We start from the raw sequence: 16,782 nt of genomic DNA on the forward strand, positions 1-16,782 counted from the left end.
AGGGACGGAGCTGTGTGGAAAAAGCCACCCAGTCTCTTGACGTAAATTTCTCTCAGCCACTCACTCATCTTTTCCTCATCCATCCATCCCTTCGGGCTAGCTTTGATGACGACGCCCGCTTGAAAGTTTTCTTTTGGCAAGGTCTTCCTCTTGAAAATAAACATGGGTGGAAGTTTCTGGCCATTAGCCTGGCAGGTGAGAACTACAGTGAAGGATGACTTCTCATTCCCTGTGGTGCGTACAGACACCGTACTGGTCCCCGTTTTCTCCACAGTGCGGTTCACGGGAATATCAAAGGTGAGTGGAACCTCGTCCATGTTGGTGATGTGCTCTGGCCGGATCTTCTTTTCAGTGATCTTCTTTTTGCAGTATGCGCGGAAAGTGACCAGCTTTTCTTGGTAATCTTTTGGCAGTTGCTGCGAGACGGTAGTTCGTGTGCGGATGGAGAGATTACGTCTTTTCATAAAACGAAAGCACCAAGAAGGACCGCCTCGAAATTCATCGATGATCATGTCCCGTGCTAGCACTGTTGCCTTCATTCGAATAGTGACTGTAGAGACGCTTCTACTTGCTGCTCTCTGTTCAACAACCCACTGTTCGAGTTTGTCCTCTAACTGTGACCATCTCTCTTTGTTCCCTCGGAAACTCTGTTTAGTCTTCTTTACTTGGCACAGGTCATCTTCTTGCTTCCTCCACTTCCGTACCATTGATTCATTCATGTTGAATTCTCTCGCTGCTGCTCTATTCCTATATTCTACTGCGTGACCGACAGCCTTGAGTTTGAACTCTGCGTCATAAGCGTGTCTCTTGAAAGGTGCCATTTTGGGGTCTTTATACACACACAAGTGGTGTGAGACTGTGAGTAAGCACAGTACCGGTGTTTACTGACTACGGTAGCCGTAATGCTGCAAGCGGTGCGGCTTTGTAGTTTACCAGTCGTACTGAAACATTTCATTATTATTAAATTGTTTTTATTGGTTTTTCATACTGAAACATTTTGACAGAGCGCCTTGAGCGCCGTGTACAACCAGTATGGATCAACAAATTAACCAATTGATCCATATATAAGGCGCTCCGGATTATAAGGTGCACTGTCGTTTTTTGAGAAAATTAAAGGCTTTTAAGTGCACCTTATAGTGCGGAAAATACGGTATAACTGATGAAATTATGAAAGACAAGCGTTGTAATTTTGAATTCCGTAAAGTGAGTGTGGAAGAGGTGCTTTGTAAGTAGGAAAACCTGCAAAATCGGCAGTGTATCAAATACTTGTTCTCCCCACTGTATATACACCTGTTCTGAAAGGCCCCAGAGTCTGCAACACCACTAAGCAAGGGGCACCACCAAGCAAGCGGCACCATGAAGACCAAGGAGCTCTCCAAACAGGTCAGGGACAAAGTTGTGGAGAAGTACAGATCAGGGTTGGGTTATAAAAAAAGATCAGAAACTTTGAACATCCCACGTAGCACCATTAAATCCATTTTTAAAAAATTGAAAGAATATGGCACCACAACAAACCTGCCAAGAGAGGGCCGCCCACCAAAACTCACGGACCAGGCAAGGAGGGCATTAATCAGAGTGGCAACAAAGAGACAAACGATAACCCTGAAGGAGCTGCAAAGCTCCACAGCGGAGATTGGAGTATCTGTCCATAGGACCACTTTAAGCCGTACACTCCACAGAGCTGGGCTTTACGGAAGTGAGGCCAGAAAAAAGCCATTGCTTAAAGAAAAAAATAAGCAAACACGTTTGGTGTTCGCCAAAAGGCATGTGGGAGACTCCCCAAACATATGGAAGAAGGTACTCTGGTCAGATGAGACTAAAATTGAGCTTTTTGGCCATCAAGGAAAACGCTATGTCTGGCGCAAACCCAACACCTCTCATCACCCCGAGAACACCATCCTCACAGTGAAGCATGGTGGTGGCAGCATCATGCTGTGGGGATGTTTTTCCATCGGCAGGGACTGGGAAACTCATCAGAATTGAAGGAATGATGGATGGCGCTAAATACAGGGAAATTGTTGAGGGAAACCTGTTTCAGTCTTCCAGAGATTTGAGACTGGGACGGAGGTTCACCTTCCAACTGGACAATGACCCTAAGCATACTGCTAAAGCAACACTCGAGTGGTTTAAGGGGAAACATTTAAATGTCTTGGAATGGCCCAGACCTCAATCCAATTGAGAATCTGTGGTATGACTTAAAGATTGCTGTACACCAGCAGAACCCATCCAACTTGAAGGAGCTGGAGCAGTTTTGCCTTGAAGAATGGGCAAAAATCCCAGTGGCTAGATGTGCCAAGCTAATAGAGACATACCCCAAGAGACTTGCAGCTGTAATTGCTGCAAAAGGTGGCTCTACAAAGTATTGACTTTGGGGGGTGAATAGTTATGCACGCTCAAGTTTTCAGTTTTATTGACTTATTTCTTTTTTGTTTCACCCCAAAAAATATTTTGCATCTTCAAAGTGGTAGGCATGTTGTGTAAATCAAATGATACAAACCCCCCAAAAATCAATTTCAATTCCAGGTTGTAAGGCAACAAAATAGGAAAAATGCCAAGGGGGGTGAATACTTTCACAAGCCACTGTAAATCTCTCATGGCTCAAAGTGGAGGAGAGATTGACTTCATCACTACTTGTTTTTGTAAGAAGTGTTGACATGCTGAATGCACCGAGGTGTCTGTTTAATCTACTAGCACACAGCTTGGACACCCATGTGTACCCCACAAGACATGCCACCAGAGGTCTCTTCACAATCCCCAAGTCAAGAACAGACTATGGGAGGCGCACAGTACTACATAGAGCCATGGCTACATGGAACTCTATTCCACTTCAGGTAAGCAGTAGAATCAGATTAAAAAACAGATAAAAATACACCTTATGGAACAGCGGGGACTGTGAAGAGACACACACACAGGCACACATACACATGATAAGACACTCGCTCTACACACACACACGGATTTTGAATTGTAGATACAGTGGGGAGAACAAGTATTTGATACACTGCCGATTTTGCAGGTTTTCCTACTTACAATGCATGTAGAGGTCTGTCATTTTTATCATAGGTACACTTCAACTGTGAGAGACAGAATCTAAAACAAAAATCCAGAAAATCACATTGTATGATTTTGAAGTAATTAATTTGCATTTTATTGCATGACATAAGTATTTGATACATCAGAAAAGCAGAACTTAATATTTGGTACAGAAACCTTTGTTTGCAATTACAGAGATCATAAGTTTCCTGTAGGTCTTGACCAGGTTTGCACACACTGCAGCAGGGATTTTGGCCCACTCCTCCATACAGACCTTCTCCAGATCCTTCAGGTTTCGGGGCTGTCGTTGGGCAATACGGACTTTCAGCTCCCTCCAAAGATTTTATATTGTGTTCAGGTCTGGAGACTGGCTAGGCCACTCCAGGACCTTGAGATGCTTCTTACGGAGCCACTCCTTAGTTGCCCTGGCTGTGTGTTTTGGGTCGTTGTCATGCTGGAAGACCCAGCCACGACCCATCTTCAATGCTCTTACTGAGGGAAGGAGGTTGTTGGCCAAGATCTCGCGATACATGGCCCCATCCATCCTCCCCTCAATACGGTGCAGTCGTCCTATCCCCTTTGCAGAAAAGCATCCCCAAAGAATGATGTTTCCACCTCCATGCTTCACGGTTGGGATGGTGTTCTTGGGGTTGTACTCATCCTTCTTCTTCCTCCAAACACGGCGAGTGGAGTTTAGACCAAAAAGCTTTATTTTTGTCTCATCAGACCACATGACCTTCTCCCATTCCTCCTCTGGATCATCCAGATGGTCATTGGCATTGGCCTGGACATGCGCTGGCTTGAGCAGGGGGACCTTGCGTGCGCTGCAGGATTTTAATCCATGACGGCGTAGTGTGTTACTAATGGTTTTCTTTGAGACTGTGGTCCCAGCTCTCTTCAGGTCATTGACCAGGTCCTGCCGTGTAGTTATGGGCTGATCCCTCACCTTCCTCATGATCATTGATGCCCCACAAGGTGAGATCTTGCATGGAGCCCCAGACCGAGGGTGATTGACTGTCATCTTGAACTTCTTCCATTTTCTAATAATTGCGCCAACAGTTGTTGCCTTCTCACCAAGCTGCTTGCCTATTGTCCTGTAGCCCATCCCAGCCTTGTGCAGGTCTACAATTTTATCCCTGATGTCCTTACACAGCTCTCTGGTCTTGGCCATTGTGGAGAGGTTGGAGTCTGTTTGATTGAGTGTGTGGACAGGTGTCTTTTATACAGGTAACGAGTTCAAACAGGTGCAGTTAATACAGGTAATGAGTGGAGGGATTCTTAAAGAAAAACTAACTGGTCTGTGAGAGCCGGACTTCTTACTGGTTGGTAGGTGATCAAATACTTATGTCATGCAATAAAATGCAAATTAATTACTTAAAAATCATACAATGTGATTTTATGTGATTCCGTCTCTCACAGTTGAAGTGTACCTATGATAAAAATGACAGACCTCTACATGCTTTGTAAGTAGGAAAACCTGCAAAATCGGCAGTGTATCAAATACTTGTTCTCCCCACTGTATGTGATAGTAGAGTAGAGGCCTGAGGGAACACACTTAATGCGTTGTGAAAAGTGTTATGAAATGTAATGTAATGTAATATTTGAAATTGTATATAACTGCCTTAATTTTTCTGGACCCCAGGAAAAGGCAGCAGCTAATGGGGATCCTTAAAAAATAAAAATACAAATATGCCATCACTACTCTCGTCTGTGTGTGCCTCACCTGTGCACTCGCTGTGGGGGCTACACTCCTGGCAGGCTGTGGGACAGTGCTGACACTCCCCGTCCCTGAGTGTGTGTGCAGGGGGGCAGGCCTCCACACACTGGTGTTTGTACAGAAGGAGGGGCTCCACACAGCTCAGACAATGAGTGGCATTCCTCTCACAGGAGGCACAGCCTGTCGCACAGCCACGACACACCTGGCCCGCTGGATACCCACTACAGTACACAGTGGGAGAGCACAGCAAATAGGACGTTAGTTGCACACTGAGGCTATGGCCTCATTCTCTACCCTTCTCCCCAAAGTGTGCACTCGTTTACTCCCTCTCATGGACTGGTGTTAGAAGTATGGTGTAAATTGCCTAGACCAATCCAATGCTTCTAAATCCACAAGGGGGAGTGAGCAATTGGAGTCAATCCATGACATTGTGGTGGAGAAGAGCATCTTCTGGAAAGCTGTCATTACAACTGAGAGGGTTTGAGTAGGTACAGTACAGTTCAGCAGGCACTCCAGTTCTGTAAAATGAAAGGTATATATGCCCTTTAGATAAAGAGGACAATACTTAGAATACATCACCATGTCATATAATACATCATCATTTTCCACAGCAATGATGTGTGGGAAGAGGAGCAATAAATCATGATCAAAATGGTTTATTAGTCCTGCGTTGGAACAGAAACCTGCACATCCTGGGGTCTCTAGGATCAGGATTAAAGATTCAAAGACTTTCAAGAAGAAAAAATGTTAAACCGTGATTATGAATGTAAAATAAAGCATTCAAGTTGCAGTCTAGAATTAAGGTACTAGCTACAAACACATTTGACAAGAAGTGTAGGAGCAGCCAAAAATGTGTTATCAACTGCACCTTTAAAGGGACAGTTTGGGATTTTTGCAATAAGGCCCTTTTTCTACTTCCTCAGAGTCAGATGAACTCGTGGATACCATTTCTATGTCTCTGCATACAGTTTGAAGCAAGTTGCTATCTAGCGTTTGCGTAATTGCTAACTATCATTAGCGCAATGACTAGCATGCTACCCATTCCTGTAGACTTCCAGTCATTGTGCTAACACTAGTTAGCATTGGCTCACGAAACTACCTCTAACTTCGTTCATTCTGGACGCAGACTCAAATTAGAGATTCCCTAAAAAACACAGCAATTTGATACAGCTACGAATGTTTTGTAGCAGGTTAAAAGAACTTACGAAGTAGGTTAGGATAATTAACATTGCAGGTTATGAGAATTAGGTTATGGTTAGGAAAATGGTTAGGGTTATCGAAAATGCTCTCCTAAACTGCTACGAAAAGTAACTTGTATCGAAGTGGCGTGTTTTTAGGGAGTCCCTACATCAGTTTCAACTTTTATTAGTCGTACGGGAAATGGATGTTATTCAGTGCATTCGGAAAGTATTCAGACCCCTTCTTTTTTTCCCCACATTTTGTTACGTTACAGCCTTATTCTAAAATTGATGAAATTATTTTTTTCCCTCATCAATCTACACGCAATACCTTACAATGACAAAGTCAAAACATGTTTTTAGAATTTTTTGTAAAAGTTATTTAAAAAAAAAGCGGAAATACCTAATTTACATAAGTATTCAGACCCTTTGCTATGAGACTCGAAATTGAGCTCAGGTGCATCCTATTCACAGCCACAGACTACATAAAAATGGTATCCACAAGTTCATCTGACTAAGTAGATAAAGGGCCTCTTTGCCAAAATCCCGAACTATTACCTTTAACATATTCATATGAACTCTGACCTCTGGCATTGATGAACACACTGTCCGTCCTGCAGGTAGAGTGGGGCCTTGCGTACCACCTGACAGCGGGTGCAGTGATGCTCGTCCACACACTGCACACACCCCCGAGGACACGCCTCACACACACCACTCAGCCGGCTGGCGAATGAGCCCGCTGGACACTTCAACACACACACATGCTCTGCCGACAGGAACCGCCCTGGGAGGAGCACAGGAAGGATACGGTCAGAATAGACAGACACACACGCAAGCACGCACACACACTGCCACGGTCTGCAATCAGGACGAGAACTGAACCAGTGGGATGTGCTTATCTTTCTCTTTTCACAGAGTTTAAGCTGACCTCACTGGAAACAGACGAGTGCACACTATACACATTCTGACAAATTGACAGGCAGAAATATGGTCAGACCTTTCACACAGGTTTTACACTGGCTCTTCTCCTCTCCTGAACATGAGTCACAGGAGGCATGGCAGGCCTCACACTCTCCTTCACCTGCAGGGAAGAACACGAGAAAACACCAAACAAGTCAATTGTTAATGTAACAAACTCCCTCACAGGGTAAAGTGAAGTGCCAAGGTCATTGGCAATCATTTAACAATAACTTGTGTAATGTAATACATTTCTGAAATACGCCCTGACAGTGTGGTAACATCCACTTTGAAGCACATTTACTGCAGTATAGGTGAACTTTTGAATGTTCCATTATTGTCACACTCTGGTTCTAGGACTTTTTGTGTTTAGTCAGGGTGTGTAGATTTCCGTGTGTTGTGTACTGTGGGTAGTGTCTAGGTGTTCGCGTTCTATGTTTGGTCAGTGACTCCCAATCGGAGGTAACGAGTGTCAGCTGTCGGCTCGTTATCTCTGATTGGGAGCCATATTTAAATGTCTGTGTTCACCTTGTGGTTGTGGGTTTTTGTTCATTGTTCAGTAGTATTCACTGAGGACTTCACGATCGTGGTTTGTTCTGTATTCTCGTGTGATTATTAAATTCAAGATGTTCACTCCCAACGCTGCGCTTTGGTCATACTTCATTGGCGATCGTGACAGAAAAACCCACCACAACGAGACCAAGCAGCAGTTGGAATACGAGAGGAGAGACCCCCAGAAAATTTTTAGGGGGGGGCTCACGACGTCGGGGCAGAAGGTGTACGGCCCGGAGGAGTGCAAGAGGTTGGCAGATATGGCCGCCAGTTTAAGGGGGCCACTGGTTACGAAGGGGATGGAAAGTGTGGAGGCACGGCGAGAGGTACTGGGGGTGTTTCCAGTCCGGTCCGGCCCGTTCCTGATCCCCGTGTAGGGCCAGGGGTGTGTGTCCCCAGTGCGGTTCTGTCTGTTCCTGCTCAACGCACCAAGCCTACGGGGTGCGTCGCCAGCCCAGCTCGGCCTGTTCCTGCGCCCCGCACCAAGTCTGTGGTGCGTTTCGCCAGCCCAGCCCGGCCTGTCTCTGCTCAACGCACCGAGCCTACGGGGTGCGTCGTCAGCCCTGTCCAGCCAGAGCCGTCCCGCCAGCCAGGATCCGCCAGAGCCGTCCAGCCAGGATCCGCCAGAGCCGTCCAGCCGGGATCCGCCAGAGCCGTCCAGCCGGGATCCGCCAGAGCCTTCCAGCCGGGATCCGCCAGAGCCTTCCAGCCAGGATCCGCCAGAGCCGTCCAGCCGGGGATCCGCCAGAGCCGTCCAGCCAGGATCCGCCAGAGCCGTCCCAGCCGGGATCCGCCAGAGCCGTCCAGCCGGGATCCGCCAGAGCCGTCCAGCCGGGATCCGCCAGAGCCGTCCAGCCGGGGATCCGCCAGAGCCGTCCAGCCAGGATCCACGCACCAAGCCAGGGGGCGCGTGTCGTCAGTCCGGTTCCGGCCAGCGGGGCTAGACAGGACCAGGGGTACTTTGGGGGTTGGAGAGGAAGTGGGGGAGCAAGCCCGGAGCCGGAGCCGCCGCCGAGGAGGAATGCCCACCCACCCCTCCCTGTTTGCTTGTATTTAGGCGCGGTCGCAGTCCGCGCCTTTAGGGGGGGGTACTGTCACACTCTGGTTCTAGGACTTTTTGTGTTTAGTCAGGGTGTGTAGATTTCCGTGTGTTGTGTACTGTGGGTAGTGTCTAGGTGTTCGCGTTCTATGTTTGGTCAGTGACTCCCAATCGGAGGTAACGAGTGTCAGCTGTCGGCTCGTTATCTCTGATTGGGAGCCATATTTAAATGTCTGTGTTCACCTTGTGGTTGTGGGTTTTTGTTCATTGTTCAGTAGTATTCACTGAGGACTTCACGATCGTGGTTTGTTCTGTATTCTCGTGTGATTATTAAAGTCAAGATGTTCACTCCCAACGCTGCGCTTTGGTCATACTTCATTGGCGATCGTGACAATTATCTGGTTATTTTCCGGTAAATTCATCCTTTAAATCTCACCAGTGAGGAAGGTCTTAACAGGGCAGAAATCCTGTTTAGAGACGCACTCCCCCTCCTCCCGGCTTTTCCCCTCCTCACACGACACACAGTCATCACTGTCGGGACCGCTGCATGTCACACAGTCAGAGTGACACTCTTCACACTCCTGGGTGTCTTCGTCTCCGTAGAAACCGTCCGGACACTCCGGCACACACTTCCCCTCTAGGTGGAACAGAGCATACTTTAAAACATGTCAAGAACACACACGCAAGCACACACATGCAAGCACACACACAAACCCACACACAACACAAACAGTTGCACTGACCAAACCCTTACCTGATAAGAAGAGGTCGGTTTCACACCAGTAGCACTCGTGTTCGTCACAGCTGACGCACTTCTCATCACACGGCACACAGGCCATCTCCTCCTCTACGCTGAACGTCTTCGCTGGGCAGTTCTTGTAGCAGCCATCTTGGAATCTACACTCAATGCAAGAAGTTGGTTTGTGTCATCTTCCTCCACTGTCACCCATTCATTTACACACGGAGATATTGAATATTGAGGTCATATTCCATAATCTAAGGGGGGTTTCATTAAGATTAAAATAATACTTTCTGCAAGATTTTTATTCCTTGTACTACTTACTTGTAAAAGCCGTCAGTGCAGGATAGGCAATGCCTGGGGTTATCTGAGGAATACAGAAAAACACACTTAGACATCCTTTCATCCTAGACAGACAGACAGACAGACAGACAGACAGACAGACAGACAGACAGACAGACAGACAGACAGACAGACAGAGAGAGAGAGACAGACAGACAGACAGACAGACAGACAGACAGACAGACAGACAGACAGACAGACAGACAGACAGAGACAGAGACAGAGACAGAGACAGACAGACAGGAGTTCAGATAGGGTCCACATGGTACATGGGTAGACTAACTTACACAGTACACACTTCTTACAGCCTTCCTCACAGGCCATACAGTCATCATACTCTGGATCCTCCACCTCACCTGTATGAAAGAGAGAGAAAAGGAGAGAGTGTGGTGCAGAGACAGACAGAAAGACAGACAGACAGAGAGGGGAGCCAGACAAAGAGAGAGAGAGAGAGAGAGAGATGGGAAAAAGGGGAATTACGATTCTCTATGGAGACAGAAATACTTCAAAATACTTTTATTTTTCATGTTTATACTTGATGTAGACAGGTATTATATAAGAACACAAAATCAAACAACATTTTGGCTATGTCTGTCACCTTCTCCACACTCTAGTTGGGTGCAGACTCCATCAGTGATGTAGTAGGAGGAGTTACAGCGCAGGCAGTGTGTGGCGGAGGTGCAGAGTTTGCAGTTGTCGGGGCAGGCCTCGCAGCTCTTCTCCTGGGTATGGTAATGGCCTTCCGGACAAGCGTCGACACAACCCCCCTTGTACAGGTAGCGGTCCATGTTGAATTTATCTGAGGGAAACACAGATGGAGGACAAGCAGGCAGGCAGACAGATGCACAATCGTTACACACACACACACACACACACACACACACACACACACACACACACACACACACACAGTTAGTCTATTACAGTAAAAGATAGATTTGTTAGTGGTATAAGTGCAATGTGTTTGTTGTCCCAGAGCCAGAGCACATGTCCACCGGACTGTGTCAGTTAGAATGACAGGTGTCCCTTCCGCTCACCGGTGTCACAGCTGGTGCAGTTGGCAGGCCCTCCATCCATGCACATGGCACAGGTGTGGTCACACAGGTGGCACTGCCCACCTGACTGGTACTTCCCCTGGGCACACTGAGCCACACAGCGACCCTCGTCCAGGGACCTGAGACAATGAGACAACAGCACCTAACTATAAACTACATTTGCCTCCGATGGAGCATGCTAGCGGTACCTGTAGACTTCCAGTCATTGTGCTAACGCTAGTAAGCATTGGCTCGCGAAACTACCTCCAACTTGCTTCAAACTGCATGCAGAAACATAAAAATGGCATCCACCACGAGTTCATCTGACTCTGAATAAGTAGAAAAACTGCTTAATGGCCAGAATCTCGCACTATCCATTTAAAGGTGCAATCTGGAACTTTCATTGCCTGTAAAAAGTGCTGGCACTTTTTGTTTAGCCTCTAGGCTAATTTTGTTTTTGTATTGCCTTGTGTTACCAAAAGGGATGTACATTTACCAGAATGCACCTTTTATATGTAAAAATAAGTGTCTCAGAAAGGATGACACAGGAAGAGAGCAACAGAGGTCAGAGAGGAACATGGCCCCTCTAGGTGAGTCTATGGTAAAGACTATCAGCTGTGAGCCTTCTAGGTGAGTCGATGGTTAGGACTGTATCAACTATGGCCCCTCTAGGTAAGTCTATGGTCACGACTGTATCAACTATTACCCCTCTAGGTAAGTCTATGGTGAGGACTGTATCAACTATTGCCCCTCTAGGTGAGTGGATACCATTTCTATGTCTCTGTATTCAGTATGAAGGAAGTCAGTGGTAGTTTGTGAGCCAATGCTAACTAGCGTTAGCGCAATGACTGGAAGCCTCTGGGTATCTTCTAGCATGCTACCTCTAACTTCCTTCATACTGGACACAGAGACATAAAAATTTTATCGACGAGTTCATCTAACTCTGGGGATGTAGATAAAGGGCCTCATTGCCAAAATCCCGAAGTATCCCTCTAAAAACATGAAGCGCCGGCGGAGATGCCCATTCATTTTCAATGGAGCTAGACGGGGGTGGAATTCTATCCAGGCAGAGCGATCAGCGGTGCTCATGTACGTGAAAGCCACTCAGCCGAGGCGGAGAAAATAAGAATCTCCATTATAGGGAACTCCGCTCCGCCCCACCTCTTCCTGTATGGAAATCCCTTTACCTAGAGGGGCCATAGTTGATCCAGTCCTCACCATTGACTTACCTAGAAGGCTCACAGCTGATACAGTCCTCACCATTGACTTTCCTAGAAGGCTCACAGCTGATAGTCCTCACCATAGACTCACCTAGAGGGGCCATAGTTGATGCAGTCCTCACCATAGACTTACCTAGAGGGGCAACAGTTGATACAGTCCTCACCATAGACTTACCTAGAGGGGTCACAGCTGATACAGTCCTCTGACTTTGGGCCTGTACACTTCAGACACGTGGCATCACATGCATGGCACTTCCCATGGCTATCCTGGTACTCTCCTGCAAGCAAAACACAAAGGCAACATTTTACATTTATGTTGTTATTTCATGTAATTACCATGTAATACTTTAATACAGGCAACTGCAGATGAGGCATTTACAACTATATTTGATTTGTAAATGAAAGGAAACTGATCAGATTACGTTTCATTAGTTATATGTATAGTTACTTTGTAGTAATAATATAAAGTGTGACCAACACTAACACAGTAGCTATACGATTCACTATCTGAATAGACCAGGGGTGAAAGTAGAATTCATTTATTCGCGGTACGGGACCTCCTATCAAGCGCGTGTACCCAAAAATGTTATGGGCCTAATCATAGAATTACATATAGAATCCCTGTAAAGATTTGTCATTTACTTTAAAAATGTATTACCTTTTATTGTGGCATAAAAACAACCAGTCATGATGTTTTCATCTGACAATCACTTCAAAAGGGCTCCTTTACTAGGTTACCCGCGCACGTTCATCCACACACAACACACACTACATCACGAAAAGTATGTGGACACCCCTTCAAATTAGTGGATTTGGCTATTTCAGCCACTCCTGTTGCTGACAGGTGTATAAAATCGAGCACACAGCCATCCAATCTCCATAGACAAACATTGGCAGTAGAATGGCCCGTACTGAAGAGATCAGTGACTTTCAACGTGGCATCATCACAGGATGCCACCTTTCCAACAAGTCAGTTCGTCAAATTTCTGCCCTGCTAGAGCTGCCCCGGTTATTGTGAAGTGGAACCGTCTAGGAGCAAAAAGGGTTCAGCCGCGAAGTGGTAGGCCACACAAGCTCACAGAACGAGACTGCTGTGTGCTGAAGCACGTGGCACGTAAAAATCGTCTGTCCTCGGTTGCAACACTCACTATCGAGTAGGAGGAAAACATTTCTGGGGCTGATTTTCATGGTTCGATCTAGGGCCCTTAGTTCTAGTAAAGGGAAATCTTAACGCTATAGCATACAATGACATTCTAGATGATTCTGTGCTTAAAACTTTGTGGCAACAGTTTGGGGAAGGCACTTTCCTGTTTCAGCATGGCAATGCTCCTGTGCACAAAGCAAGGTCCATACAGAAATGGCTTGTCGAGATCGGTGTGGAGGAACTTGACTGGCATACACAGAGCCCTGACCTCAACCCCATTGAACACCTTTGGGATGAATTGGAATGCCGACTGCGAGCCAGGCCTAATCGCCCAACATCAGCGCCCGACCTCACTAATGCTCTTGTGGCTGAATGGAAGCAAGTCCCCGCAGCAATGTTCCAACATCTAGTGGAAAGCCTTCCCAGAAGAGGGGAGGCTGTTACTGTATAGCAGCAAAAGGGGGACCAACTCCATATTAATGCCCATGATTTTGGAATGAGATGTTCGACGAGCAGGTGTCCACATACTTTTGGTAATGTAGTGTATTTCCAGCCTCCAAACAGTGGTGAATGAATGGAAAGAGACATCTGTTACACTAAACACCAAAAAGTGTAATTACATTTGGCGATTGTCATTAGGACAGAATATATGCTTCCACTGCTGTCCGTGAGCGTCTCAGAGTTGGCCACTCATCTCTGCCTTGGCAAAATGTCTGTGTTCTTGTGGAGCCACATCGCATTTTGGAGCATAGGCTATACAACCCGTTTTCATGTCCATTCGCTCATTTTTAATGCCTCTGACATGCGCTAATGATAAGAAGTGGTGTAATAGCCTACAGTTTTCTTGAAATGTTGTTTTAATTATTGTGATAGGCTCATGTTTTACCGGTACGGCATACCCCCAGTATATTGTGATGTCACGAGAGGCTGTGTCCTGGAGGGACGTTACATCCCCCTGAGATGGCTGCAAACCCAGACAGCTATGGCTCCATCTGCTGGTATGGTCGGGAACTCCAACCCTCTATGGCCAATCTTCCCACGCAGGTGAAACCAATCAGGAGCTGATGAGCTGAAGGTTTGTTGAAGGGAAGAGACACGGTCTCCAAGCTGGGCTCTCTGGAGGACAAGAGTGCTGCACGTCCACTTCCATGAGGAATATAAGGATTTGGAGATACTTACCTTTGGGAAATACTCACCTTTGGATATATGCACCTGTGGAAATACGTGTGGGACATTTGGAAGGACGTTTTGCTGGGTTGGCCACTAGCTGCAACGTGGAATACAGTAAGACTGGGGAAAAGTTATTTGAGCGAGGGAGAGTTATGATTTTGGATGTGGAAGAGACATCCCTGAACTGTTAACCCTTAAAGAGCCACCAGAGAACAGAATTGTGTTATACTTTCGTTAGTTTCCCAAGACCTTTAATAAAATCCTTGTTTTGGTTGAACCTGGTCTCCTTGCACTACTTGAGCCATCCCGCTGAAAGCTGTGTAGCCTCTCGTGACGTCACAGATGGTGGAGAATACAGGCACGCTCAAGCGTTAATAGTGCATGTCAGAGGAGGATACCGAAGGTTTGATCACCCAGTTTTCCAAGTTGGCCGTAGGCTCCCCGCCCGACTGAAATGGAGGACATATTGAAAGCCCTTGTTGCTGGCCAGCAAGCCCAGATGCAAGTAAACGTGGCTCTCTTGGAGGAGCAAAAGAAAGCCAACCTTCTGAAGGCAGAGGAATTGCAGCTGCAGAGACAGAGGGTGGTCCAAAATACCCGCCCAATAAAGGCAAGTGACTTTATATCTAAGATGGGAGCTACCGATGACATTGAGGCATACCTGCATGCATTTGAGGCCACGGCCACTAGGGAAGCCTGGCCCAAGCAACAGTGGGTTGGTCTGTTAGCCCCCTTTCTAACCGGGGAATCGCTGAATGCTGTCCGGGACCTGGGCCCTGACCAGGTTACTGACTATGATGCCCTGAAGTCTGAGATCCTCAGCAGATATGGACTCACAAAGTTTGGTATGGCCCAGCGCTTTCACAGCTGGACCTTCCAACCAGACCAACCTCCTCGGGCGCAGATGCATGAACTTGTCCGAATCGCAAGGAAATGGCTGGATCCGCAGAGGAATACAGCAGCGGCGGTGGTGGAGGCCGTTGTGGTGGATCGTTACCTACGCGCCCTGCCTTATGAGGCAAAAGCGGTTCATCAGTCAACAGGCCTTGACCACGGCTGATCTGACCGTGGAAGCTGTGGAAAAGTACCAGGCCACAGCGGAGATGCTGAATGCTTCCCGAAAAGACCCCAGGAGGGCGGCCCCACCACAAATGGGAAGAACCCGTCCAAAGGACCCCAAGGTCTCGAACCCAGCCACGTCAGGACTTATCCCGGCTCCAGGGGGAGCCAGAAACCAGGCGGGTCCAAGAAGAGTACACCAGGAGGGGGAAACTCGACAGTGTTACCGGTGTGGGGAGATGGGACATATCTCCTGGCAGTGTGGGAAACCAGCCGATGAACCTATGCCCACTGCGGAGTCCTCCAGCTCAGCACCCACACACCGTTTGCCTCGCTCTTGGGAGTCGTAGATGGCGGCCCAGATCGACCCCCCACCTGCCCGGTAACTGTGAATCACCATGATGTGGAGGCCTTACTGGATTCTGGTAGCCGGGCCACCCTGGTGCGTAAGGATTTGGTGGGCCCAACGTGTCTGACCCCCGGGGAAAGTCCTCCCAGTTTCCTGTGTCCATGGGGACACCAGAGAATACCCCATTACTGAACTTACAATGACCAGCACACGGGGAACCATACACACGACGGCGGGGGTGGTTGATTCCCTCCCCGTCCCTGTCCTAATTGGACGAGACTGCCCAGCCTTTTACCCCCTCTGGAGAGAGTCTCAGGAGAGGATAACCCGAGTACCTCGGAAACGGAGAGGCAAGACTCATCCTGGGAAGGCTCCGGTGCAATCCTCCGAGTTACTCACTCCCGCCCGGGCTCTGATAGGGATGGCAGGTGCCCAGACCGACACAGAGACGGAGCTACAGAATCTGGACAAAGAACTGTCTGGTCTGAAGGGGACCGCTGAGAGGTATCGTTTGTTAAAGCAACAGTTAGACATGAAGACAGAAGAGTTAGATATCCTCCAGGCTAAACTCCAACAGAGCTCCTTCCTAAGCAACAGGAGGAGCTGGAGAGGCTGCGCAGGACCATCGAGGAGTGTGAGGAGACCCTGCGCAGTAGTAAGGAGGTCCAGAAGAAGGCAGAGGAGAAGTACAAGGTGTTGGAGAACAAGATGAAGAATGCGGAGGCAGAGAGAGAGAAGGAACTGAAAGCTGCTCAACAGAAGCTAAACTCTGCTAAAACCAAGGCTGATGCGTTCAGTAAGAAACTCAAGGAGAGACAACAGGAGGCTGAGTCCCTGGTCCTAGAGTTGGAGGAGTTGAAGAGAGAGCAGTCTGGCAAGCACCACGGCAATGCGGACGCCCTCTCCCGGCGTGATGCCTTCTTCGCTGCCTTTACCCCGACGAGGACGTCGGTCCCGAGGAGGGGGGATGTGTGATGTCACGAGAGGCTGTGTCCTGGAGGGACGTTACATCCCCCTGAGATGGCTGCAAACCCAGACAGCTATGGCTCCATCTGCTGGTATGGTCGGGAACTCCAACCCTCTATGGCCAATCTTCCCACGCAGGTGAAACCAATCAGGAGCTGATGAGCTGAAGGTTTGTTGAAGGGAAGAGACACGGTCTCCAAGCTGGGCTCTCTGGAGGACAAGAGTGCTGCACGTCCACTTCCATGAGGAATATAAGGATTTGGAGATACTTACCTTTGGGAAA

General features: G+C 47.7%; 1 protein-coding gene across 1 annotated transcript in view; it reads right to left on the reverse strand.

Moving 5' to 3' along the window:
- The window catches only part of pcsk5a (proprotein convertase subtilisin/kexin type 5a), a 43,968-nt gene that overhangs the window by 10,382 nt on the left and 16,804 nt on the right, over window positions 1–16,782 (reverse strand). Inside the window, exons 21-32 of the mRNA XM_045225452.1 lie at window positions 11,987–12,089; window positions 10,595–10,731; window positions 10,156–10,356; window positions 9,845–9,913; window positions 9,540–9,582; window positions 9,231–9,373; window positions 8,913–9,113; window positions 6,926–7,009; window positions 6,514–6,712; window positions 4,757–4,971; window positions 759–829; window positions 254–416 (exon numbers count right to left, since the gene is read on the reverse strand). Of these exons, the coding sequence (XP_045081387.1) occupies window positions 254–416; window positions 759–829; window positions 4,757–4,971; window positions 6,514–6,712; window positions 6,926–7,009; window positions 8,913–9,113; window positions 9,231–9,373; window positions 9,540–9,582; window positions 9,845–9,913; window positions 10,156–10,356; window positions 10,595–10,731; window positions 11,987–12,089 (1,629 nt within the window). The remainder of the gene's footprint in view (window positions 1–253; window positions 417–758; window positions 830–4,756; window positions 4,972–6,513; window positions 6,713–6,925; window positions 7,010–8,912; window positions 9,114–9,230; window positions 9,374–9,539; window positions 9,583–9,844; window positions 9,914–10,155; window positions 10,357–10,594; window positions 10,732–11,986; window positions 12,090–16,782) is intronic.

This window comes from Coregonus clupeaformis, chromosome 15 (assembly GCF_020615455.1).
Source record: "Coregonus clupeaformis isolate EN_2021a chromosome 15, ASM2061545v1, whole genome shotgun sequence".
In the NCBI taxonomy this organism is placed as follows: Eukaryota; Metazoa; Chordata; class Actinopteri; order Salmoniformes; family Salmonidae; genus Coregonus; species Coregonus clupeaformis.